This window comes from Photinus pyralis, unplaced genomic scaffold (genome assembly GCF_008802855.1).
Source record: "Photinus pyralis isolate 1611_PpyrPB1 unplaced genomic scaffold, Ppyr1.3 Ppyr1.4_LG2, whole genome shotgun sequence".
Classification (NCBI taxonomy): domain Eukaryota; kingdom Metazoa; phylum Arthropoda; class Insecta; order Coleoptera; family Lampyridae; genus Photinus; species Photinus pyralis.
Window position 1 is genome coordinate 47,945,949 of NW_022170403.1, and position 12,006 is coordinate 47,957,954.

Consider the following 12,006-nt stretch of genomic DNA (forward strand, 5'->3'; position numbering starts at 1 on the left):
AAACTTCTGATTTTCCGCTACTGCAGCCAAAACGATGAATGTATTGTCGTTTCCCTTTTCCTGATGATTTTGATAGACATTTTGAACGTTGTTGCAGTGATTTAACACTGTTCCTGTTTTTGAAACTTGCCCACAATTCTATCTACTGTGGTACTGCTTGGAATCCGTCGATTGGGGTACTGCACAGTAAATACAGACGTTATTACTTGGCGGGCATAAAACAACTTTAACATTTCCTCTTTCTCTTCAGTTAAATACATGACAAACAGTTTTATGATTAACTCAACTTATAAACAAGTATAAATTTAATATACGTCAAAGGCAAATAATGAAAAGTTATCGCTGTTTTTTTAGGTAATTCCAAGGCATATCTGATTTATTGTAAAATGAACCTTTTTATGTTGTCGATTTCTACGGTTTTGAAAAACGGAAAATTATGAGTAATAGTATGAACAGATGCAGTATTTTTTTCTCTGAAAAAAACCTATTTAGACTTTTGCTCTAAAATAATTAGGGGAGCTAGTAATTGACTATAAAGAAATTACCATTGAAATCCCTATGCTGCGTCGCGCTAGGCACCACCCTGTATATTGCTGCGTTTATTTCGTCCGGCAGGATGAAATTTTTGGACATCTTAATTAAGATGGACAAGGGCGGTTCCCTTTTTGTGTAATTAACATTTGTAATATTAAATTTTAGTAATTTGTCGTTGGTCTACGTAATACCATAGAAATGATTATGTCATACGAGGAGGTTGCGTGCAAAAAACGGATATATCCCTTTTAATTTTTTTTTCAAAAAACGCAAAAAACTCTTTACGAGGTGGCCTTTAATTTTATATAAAATGTTTAGTCGCCATCTACTTCTATGTTGGGATGTTAAACGGAGGGATATTACAGTATTAAAAATATAAGTGCGGTTTTTGAAAAAATTTGAAAATTAGTTTGGATATAGCCACTTTTGCTTAAAAAGTTAATAAATTTTGCAACATTTTAAATTTTATTGAAAGTATAATGTTGGTTATAAAAAAATAAAAACAAAAAACATAATTTTCAAATGTGGACGCTTGGCTCTTCGTATAAGCAATCACACTCATCTTGGTCGATGGTATCTGCACCCTCAACATCACCTGGCTCTGTATGTAACAGTCCCTTGTACCATTGCAGATCGTCTCGGCCTTCCCAGTCAGTTCCAAAATTTTCTTCCATTAATTTTCTGAGACTGGCAGAATACACGGTATATGAAACCACACCCACGTTAAAAATAATGGTTAGTTTTGCATTCAAAGCGCGGCAAAACATACCGAGGGATTTATCCGGTTTTGCAGCAAAAGTATGGATATAGCTGGTTTTGATGCAACATACCGACTTTGTATGGAATTTTAACGTGGATATACTCCACTTTGAGCAGAACTAACAACACTATTACGTGCACTTTGGGAAGCCAAGTGAAAATACAAAAAAAAGTCGATCACGTCTAAATGTGGATATATCCGGTTTTGCATGCAAGCTCCTCTTTACGAGAAAGCGATCAAGGGTGTTTTTGTTTACCTTTTTATTTTGTTTAACGTAGAAATTTCTGAGAATTTTGTTTTCTTTTATCTGTTATCAATTATAAATGCTTAATTTAATTGACAGGTGGATGTGATTTATCGCCTTTTCTGTGTAGTTAAAAAAAATGATTTTTATTTTTCCTACAATTTTAGTTAATTAATGTCTGATAAGAAATTGTTTAGTAAAATTATTCGACCTCTATTATTTTGGTCTATTACCGTACGTTGAGGGGATAGTCTTTGTTGTCAATTGTGTATGATTGGTCTTAGCCAAGTTCAGCGGGGAACTACGTTCTGCCAAAGTTTTAAGTCGGCCTTTATAGTCTAGGCGATAGAGACTGTAAAATTGCCAAACTGGACATTTTGAGGTGGAAAAGAAAAAATGGGTGGAATATATTCAGTTAGGTGTCAGAAACAACATATTAAAAATCCCACACCCCAGACCCTGTGCTAAAGGCTCCAGCCACCAGAAACCGTTTTTCGCCCTTTTTGGCTGATATCTGGCGATCTAGAGGTCTAGATGAAATATTTTTAGCTGAAAATATTTCTCGTGAAATTTCATACAAGGTAGATACTGCGAAGTTAGCGTAGGTCTAACTCTTAGCCTAAAAATTCATAAAATGAGGCGAAAATCATCAATTTTCGTGGCTTTTTGCGGTTTTTTGCAAATATATCGCGACCTTTAGGGCGAGATTAAATATTTTTAGCTGAAAATGTTCCTCGTGAAGGTAGATACTCAGAAGTTAGCCTAGGTGGTACCTCTTAGCCTAGGAAATTCATGAAAGGAGGCGAAAATCATCAATTTTCGTGTTGTTTTTTGCGTTTTTTTGCAAATATATCGCGACCTTCAGGGCTAGATGTGATATGTTTAGCTGAAAATGCTCTTCGTGAAATTTCATACGAGGTAGGTAACTGGAGAGTTGGCGTAAAGTCACCTTTCACCTTCAACTTTAATGTGTGAGGAAACAAAGTATTTCTATGTACCATTGATTCACGTAAAATAGTTATTTGTTTCATTAGTACAAAAAATGGCAGTTTTCGGGACGAGGAAAATAGCAACCTTCCGAGTCCCGAAAACGCATTTTTTGTACGAATAAAACATAAAATTTTTTCTCCAACCCCCTTTACTTCAAATTATATTCGAATTTAGATTCAGTCACAGTTTCACTACTAGTATGAGAACTTTTTCCTTCTTGTCCTCACGTGGCATGCCACTCTAGTTTTTAGGTTTAACTTATAACCTATTCGTTCTTACTTCTTACTTCTCACCTCTCGCGACTTTGTAGGGAGCAATCTAAGGTAGCATGTTCTGCCGTTTCTATATAATCTCTGGCGGAGTGCAATCCATGTCGCTATCAGTTTCAGTCATTTCTATTGTATACACAATTAATATTGTTATATTTTGTATTGAAATAAAAAACTTACCATACAGTTTTTTAATTAAAATTAATTGCAATTAACTTTTTCAAATTTTGAATTCAAAATGACAGATAATAGTGCAATGGGCCTGAAGTAGATGGCGTTACGCGCGACTGCGGGTTGTATACGTACACGGAATATGTAAATTACGTTACAAATGGTTTAAATAAAAATAGCGAGCGTAAATCATTTTCAATACATGTACATACGTATAGGTAACATCATTATTTGCATTGAATATGCAAAAATATTTGATTTGTATGTATAGAAATATCTTACAACCTGCAATGTAAAACGATGTCAATGTGACATATCTCCGTGATTGTAATTTTTTCATTGGCCAACTTTCAAGGTCAATTTCTTTTTGGTACTAGGACCAAAAGTATCCACTTTTTGTACAGTTGCCATGGTGAAAGCGATATTAATCCGCAAAAACGTCAATTTTACGTACCGAACACTGTCACAAAATAGCGTCTTATTCAGGTGGTTGGAGAAAAACAGTATTTTCATATCAAAATATTCACACATTCATTTATATCTCAACGTAATCGTTCACCTCTGAGGATTCCAATTCTTCAGGCTCTTCGACGTCCTCTGGTGGTAGTGGGTCGTCTGAAATTACCGACTCGTAGTTCACCTTCACAACAAGAAGCATTATGTAAAAAAATGTTATAATTATGTATACGAATATAGAGTTTGAAGATAGAAGAAAGTTCGTTTGTGAAGCCGGAAGCCGAATTCGCGGCTAGTTATTGTTTTACATTTTGAAGTTTTGGCCATCTAAGGTGCTGCAAGAAGAGGTGTTTGTCGGCACCCCCATGAGTGTGTTTTACAACCTGACTCATTTTGAAGTTGAATTTTTTTTATTGGAACGTCCTTGTCTGCCCGAGGAGAGAATGCTGCGATTACCCGGTCGTTAGTGTAAAGTGTTTCATTGAAAATTGTGTACGGATACCTTGTTATTTGGATTTCAATTCCCGGACAGGTAATGTAAGTAGTTAAGTCCTAATTTTAGTCTTTTTGTAATAATTGTTTGTGTGATTGTACCATTTTCCTTGTGTGTGTTAAGATCTTGTGTTTTCATTTGATGCTTCCCAAGCTCCATTTTAATTATTAAAAATTTTAAAGTTCAGTTTGGAGTTTAAGGTATTTGGTCTGACCAACTATCTGTTAGAACTGAGGGCAGAGTCGAATCTCTCCTCTGTGTTGGGGAGAAGTTTTGTGCTGGGATAATAAGTGAAGGTAAAGAGCTAGCTAGGTTTTTGTTTTGGTGTTTTGTGTACGGTCTTTATGGCCTACGGACCAGTGCACACAATTCTGTGTCTATTTGAAAAAAAAATTCCCCAGATTTTATGAAATAACCTGAATTACAGGCTGTCCTGACTGCTATTTCCGATATTCAAACCGAAATTACGTACACCACGAATTTTTAAACTACAAAGGGTTCGCTCACATCTTCAACTTTCAACCTAAAGAAACGAGACCCCCATGTATTGATTGTGGACCACCTCATATCACTAATGCCAAAAACATAGAATTATTATATTAGTCGTTGGTCCACGAGTTGGTCCATGTCTATGCCAATAAACCTCGACACTTTGCAACTGTATACCGCGAACTGCAGTAATCAGTAATGGAATTACACCTGAATGACGGCAAAATTAAAACTGGGTTCGTCGAATTCTGTCCTAAAAACGAAGGAGAAGTGGACATTCGAATAATGTATTATTCAAAACATTCTCATCGGTTGTAGCATTGAATAAAATATTCAATGGTTGTAGGTATTACAAAATATAAAGAAAAATTATTATGCATTTGTCTAAAATAATTTTTATAATTTTAAAAACATGCCTTTCAGGAAACCTTTTACTTCCTATAAACAAGTACATCTGTAATAATGTTAACAAACTTTGATGACAATTATACCATAACTCCTAAACGTAGGTACATAACGTTTATTCTAAATTACGCATCGAAAATGTGGTTTAGATAAGCACTGGCGTACTATCGAGTATCGTCGTCTACTGGCATTTATAATTAAGGCGAATTAGACTCATTGCGGAAAACGGATCTGAGTTATTGTTCTGTACAAGGCGAATAATGGCAACAATCGAATAACGTAAAAGTATCCGTCGGCATTTCAAAGCTTGCTAATAAGACCCGCCACTGTCCGCATGAGTATTTCGACTGTTTAAGAAAATAATACAAAAAAAACAAAAGAAGAACGTCATATGGGTTCTTGCAGACGTTTCAAAGCACATGTGAAACAGCTTGCAAGTTTTCTACCGCAACTTAAAAAAAATAAATAACAATCAGGTACGTTTATTTAAGCATCAAATGGAAGTGGCGCTTTTTAATTTCGACAGCTGAGTAACTAGAATCTATAAATATAAGTTCATAAAATGTTAGGCGATTTAATATCGATACTTTATAAATAGGCCGAAGTCAAAATACGTTCAATTCTTTTAATGGGGTGTAAAATTTGTTTCTAAATCGAAATCGAGTTAATTGTAATATTTATAGGTGCTCACAATAAACGTTTAATTGGAATATTTTAAGGACATTGTGATACAGGGTGACTAACTGTGGTCAACATAATCTAAGTTAAAAATACTGTATCTTATTTTTAAACCGGAATGTTCGAGATATCTTTTAGCTCGTCTTTTAGTATCCATAGTTAGCGCATTACTTTCAATTTTATCTTTAGGTCAAATTTATTTCTATTAATTTTTGTCTATTTCTGCGCCACTACTATTCACATGGCACATTTGACATTTGCTAATGCAAGATCACGTGGATCTCGCATCTCATTAATACTAAGAAGTATCTATTTCAATAAAGGCCATTTAGGGTAGCATGGCAAAAAATTGGGCGACAGAGAAGGTCAACACAATTTTTAGCTTCCTAGCTCAAACAGACATGTCAACATTTTATCAAATGGCGACGTTTTCGATCATTTAAGGAACTTTTAAAGAATAACATTTTTTCCATCTGTATGTATGTACCTTGTGATCCATTTCGGCTGAGACTGCAGTGTATCTCAGCTGTTTTTAATAGAGACTTGCGGATATGGAGATCCTGTGCCACTTTTTTGTAAAACTTTTAATACCACAAACAGAATCATATATTTCTACCCATGTATTACCTATAGAAAAAAGGTAAAAACCAGAAAAGGTGACTCAAAATTTTTTACTACGCACTGGATTCTACGTAAAAATATCTAAAATAGGTAGTTTTTACTTCTTTCTTACATGGACAGTAAGATATAATAAAATTCCAAAAAGTCAAACTTTTCGTTTTCACCCTGTATCTTGTGATATTAAAAGTTTCACAAAAAACTGACATCACGAGAACCGCAAGTAGATACAAAGCAGTCTCAACCACAATAGGACACATGGTACGTACTACCACTGAATAAAAACACTTTCTATTCAATGGTACTACGTATGTACGTATATACGTTGGCAATTCTCAGAGAAAAATTAGTTCAAATTTTGGGTATGTATATTCTCATTTTATTCTTTTTCCCTGTAACCGCATTACGTATAATTATATAGAAAAATGAACGTTTTTAAAATTTTAAAAAATGTATACCTAGGTAAAATAAAGAATAAACCAAGGAATAAACCTTTAAAGTTCGCCGCGGGCGAAATTCGGATTTATCATTACCTACCAATTAATTAGCCTTAGGTACATTAGGCATACGGAAACCAAAATAACGGGCCGGATGTTTGAAAAAAAATTTGAAGCGTCTCATCGGCATCGAATTTTTTTTTCAAATAAGTAGCGACCTCGGTAGCGACCTAATATTTTTATTAAGTTACTCGAAATCGGGAGAAACGTTGCTTGACTGTAGACAATAAATGAATTATTATAGTAATAGTTAATACACACACGAAAGTGAAAAAAAGCGCGTCAAGTCGCAACAACGCGGGGCCCGACCCGACGTATTTACGAGAGAACGTATCATATTTAATACAGGATAAATTTCGTTTTTATCCGAGTATAACAAAGAGGTGCAATTCGGAACAGAAGGATAATAAATAGCGCTTAGAAAAGATATCAGTGTAAGGGGGTGATTTATTGGGGTTTAAGCCACTGCTCCTCAATCCAGTTGACCATCCATTTAATGGTTTAGTACGTTCCTTTTGAGCAAACGTAACAAAACTACGAGATAGGCACACGGTCAGCTCAGGCAAAGTAGAGGTGAGTCGGAGGAATGATGGGGTTCTCGTACACTAATCAAAACGAAGCAAAAAGGAAATATAGTAATAGTAATAGGATAGGCACAACTTATTCTTTAGTAAATTTGAAAAGAAAAAAGAGAGTAGGTACTTACGAAAGGGAACACCAGGCAGACTAAGAGATCCTTGTTATGGTCTTGATAAGAAACAAAATAATTGCCAGAGAAGAACCCAAACAAGAATTTTTGTTCCAATAGAGGGCGTTTTAATAAAAATATATTACGAATATAACACTGTAATATGTAGTTCTGAAATGTCAAAGCTTAATTTAAATTAATTTTTGGCAAAAAGCGGATCAACTCATAGTCAGGGTTAATATCAAAAAAGGCTTCCAAAGAAAACAACGGAGCTATAATTGTTAAATGACTATCAAACAAATGTAGTAATTACAATTCGATTGTATCGAACAGGAACATCAATATGAGCTCAGAAGAGCGCTTTCTGCCTTATCTTATTAATAGATTAAAAATACCAACAAACACGTAAGGACTATTGTCACATTGTAATATTGCGGTAACAATGTCTCACGTCTGACACTAGGGTAAATCGAATACTATTGAATTTTTAGATTTAGATGAATAGATTTTGTTTTGTTTTTTTTAATTCATCATAGCCTACTTGAATAAAATATAAAAACCGTTGATATAACTGGTATTTTATTTTCAATCTTATGCTATATTAGCTCGTTGAAAAGAGAATTAAAAAATCTATCAAATAATCTAAAAATCCAATATGGCGCATATTTAACTTTAGGAAGTTGGTAAATGTTCCTCAAAGATAGCCATCTTGAATTTTATTTTGGCATCAATTCTAAATTAGGCGTATCAAAGACAGTAACTTTTATATAAAACTTTTTTTATATTTCTTATACTTTCGATGATACATAATTATGACATTAAAGGAAATGACCAATTTTAGTTTTTTTGAATTTACATCGAACCTATTCGGCTTTTTGAATTTCCACAAGGAAATTTTAAATAAGCCATAATCCGTACATGTCTCAGAATAACAATTGCACGTCATATTTACCGAAAACATTGCGTCACATCCGCCTTCGATCTTTATCCCCGATGACTAATCTTTCCTGGCACCTCGATGTCTATCGAGATTTCTCGAATGTTTACATTAATTTGAAATCTTTCTGTATGTCTACAAATTATCTTCGCTTGCCGTTTGTTTGTGATTTTGGAACTATATAATATTAAAACCTCGAAAATTGTTACCACAAACCACTGTTTTAAACCATCCGCCATGAGACGCATCAAATCCCAAAACAACAAAGGTTCACTCCTTAGTTACATCACAGGAAAGTCTCCTTCACCAAGGCTACGGTCCAAAGGGGAAGGAGGAAGGGGGTGTTCCACCGAGAGGGGGGGGGTTAGGGTGGAAGTGTTGTACTACGATAGTTTATCCTCGAGGGACTCCTGCAGTTCTGTTAATATGCCCATTAAGCTTATGTACTTACATATTTTAACCAAAAATTCCTGCTGCCAATCTTGGGCAATTGTTATAAATATGCTTTATTTCTGCTTTAAAACCGAGGTATAAACAAAACTCGAGACAAAAGTGCAAATTGAAACTTTTATTATCTTTATTAAGTGTGAACACCGCGCGACGTTAGAAATTTTTGTACATTTTCCATGGCGAAGGAAAAATCATTGTAGAATTTTTAGAGATTTGAGAATTTTTTCCGAACGAACATGCACACACAATTATTTTATACAATTTTTAGAATTTTCTAGAATTTTTCAGAATTTTTTAGGATTTCTTTTAGAATTTTAGTGCACACAAAATTTGAAGTGGTTTACAGCTTGTTCTATGTATTTGTAAGTTCAGTAAATTACTAGGTAAATAATTATTCGTAAATTCGGTACAACACGGGGTACCTCTAAAAAGCATTATGCGGGCCACTCTGTAATTGGGCGTAAGCCTGTTGAGGGCCTAGAACAAGAGGGACAATAAATAAAAAAAAAATTAAAAAAAAACAGTAGTACAAAATTACATAATTTACGTAAATGGTTAAATGGCATGCTGACTGTCAGGTCCATCCCTAGTGGAGAATACTTCTTCTAAATATAGGTATAAATATTTAAACAAATATAGTACCTATCTTCTATTTGAAAAAAATCAGTTTTTGCTCGAGTTTTTATCTCGGTTTTTACGTATACTTTACTTGAAGTCGGTGAAATTCGCGAATATAATTAAAGCCCTCAATCTCGCCCTCAACCTTAACTTTGTGACCAAGTTTGTGACTATTGTGAAGAATGCCATTTTAGTCAAAACGACTTTTTTGGCCCTTTGGTGAAAAATACACCACTCAAACTCGTTTTTGGAAATGTTCTTCAACTTCAATTTTTATTAATGAAATGTCGAATCTCGTGTCGAATTCACTTGACTTCATTCGTATACTTCAATACGAGCTTGCATACGACCATAGCTCGGACCATAGATACCAGTGTGGTCACCTCGGTGGTCACGAATTTATAATTCTTTTTCTTTCACACGAAATAGTATAATGTTCGTACCCATATCAGGTAAAAATGTTTATAATGAACATTATAGCAATGTAGGTGATAATTACTGATTAGATCTCGGATTAGATAATTAACCAGTGAAAATGAAGGACAAACTTTCCTCAATATTCTTATTTGAATGTGAGTAATTTTTCATGATTCATTTAAGCTTATCTGACAGTTAATTTCTATGGGAACAACCTCGGGAACAACTATTCACATTGTAGATTATCTGATTATCTATTAAACAAATTTAACTGTAACAAAATAAAACCCGCGATAAAACCGATATTTGCGAGGGGTAAACCGCTGGAGTAATTTGGTGAACACGGTTTGAGTAATACTTGAGTAATACCGAGTAATAGTTGAGTAATACCCTGAGTAATACAGACTAATAGTTGAGTAATTCCGAGTAATAGTTGAGTAATACTGAGTAATAGTGGGTAATACTTTGTGGTAGGTAATACAACATTATGTGTGAGTAATGGACTAATGGTGTACACGTTTTAAACCAGCGGTTTACCTTTCGGATAACTGTAAATGTATTATGTATAGTGGGTTGGGTTGGTAGAGCAGCCTTGGCTGAAACCCCGCCCACTCAAAAAAAATTAAGGTTGTGGATGACTGGAACAGGAAGGTAATAAAAGGTACAGGAAAAAACGAGGGAAAAAAATATGGTTTCAAGAACAATAAACCCGTTTAAAAAAATATTGGTTGTTAAATAGAAAAAAGATGTTCATTTCAGAGGTCACATACTTACTGGCTGTCTAAAAAGTGTGTAAATAACGTAGATCCACCAAAAATGGCAAACATATATCTCATTATTTCTTACATTCTAAATTGATAAGTATATCAATTTGTCGAAACTTTACATTTCAACCGATTTTGCCCCCCAAAGAACAGTAACTAGACATGATTCCTACACAAACAGGAAGTCCTTTCATTAACTGAGCAAGAAGATAATTATAAAACTTAAGTACACTGTTTTTAAGAATAATGAGACATTAAGGCAAGTTTCAGGAAGTTTAATCAGCGTAGGTATTTCTCACATATAAAGTCTGAAAAAACTGGTGGGTGGAAAATAATCACCCCCAAAAATGACTGACTGACAGAATGTTACTTACGTAGACACAACAAGACATGATGCACATTGAAAGTGAAGAAGAAGAGAGTAGATTTAAATCTAGTTGTACACTTAAATTAGTGAGATTGGACGTCATTAAGGGAATTAAGTAGTTCTGAAGGTCTTAAGGTCGTTGCTTACTGTACTAACAGTAAGTCATGACCTTTTGACTTTAATGAGTAAAGTGGATAATTGAAGTTGAAGATCTAATTTTAAAACAGTGATAATAAAACATTAAATTAATATTATTAGACATACTGTGATTTACATCGTCAATAACATTTTCAGCGATCACTTACTTGGTATCCCGCTGGCCGTTTGTCCCATATTAGGTTATCAGTGCAAATTTGCTGAACATCGGTAGATATTGGTTAAACAGTTAGTAAAACGTTAAACATTTTAAAAACAAACGCCGTAAGTTAATATTAAAAACGTTTAAGAATAACACAACTGTGAAACATAGATTTAAAAACAAACACATTTTTATTCATTATTTTGGTAATTAAAAATCGTAACATACTTGAAGTTACACCTCGTGGTGACTTTTAATTTTTTATTTGCTAACTTCAGCACGTAGCAATAAGATATACAGGGTAATGTTAGTTAGTCTAAATCTTCCAAGAGATGTCGTTAACAGCTTGAATTTTTAAAGACCTATAAATTTGATGTTGAAAAGTGTGAAATTAGGAGACATATCACATCTTAATTTCCAAGCGGTAAAATGCGTTTGCAGCCTGCGACCAGCCATCAAAATAACATGGAAAAAGAACATTTTTATCTACGAAAATGCTGCACTGAAGACTGAACAGCAAAAATAAGAATTAACAATAAATATGATGCCATTGTCGAATAAACAAGGATGATACGATAGTTTCGACTGTTAACGAACATACATCTGTAAATTCATATCTAGGGAACAAAATTTCAGTTGGATATGCAACACATCCTACTGAAACACATACAGTAAAAATGCAGTCTATGGTTAGCCTATGGTGGTTAATTATTATCACACTTTGTATATGTATATACAGGGTGTATCAACTTACCCTTCAGATAATAATTCCTTTACCATAAAAAAAACGAACGAAAGAACCGTAGCAGCTAAATTGTGCGCGCTTATCGTCGCCATATTTCAAAATATTTCTGTTGAAGGCG

The 12,006-nt window shown here is 34.1% G+C and overlaps 1 protein-coding gene across 1 annotated transcript in view; it reads right to left on the reverse strand.

The window, feature by feature from the left end:
• Positions 1-11,402, reverse strand: part of LOC116162791 (protein neuralized) — a 57,605-nt gene extending 46,203 nt beyond the window's left edge. Inside the window, exon 1 of the mRNA XM_031476505.1 lies at positions 11,151-11,402. Within this exon, the coding sequence (XP_031332365.1) occupies positions 11,151-11,178 (28 nt within the window). The 5' untranslated portion in view covers positions 11,179-11,402. The remainder of the gene's footprint in view (positions 1-11,150) is intronic.
• Between the last annotated feature and the right edge of the window lie 604 nt (positions 11,403-12,006).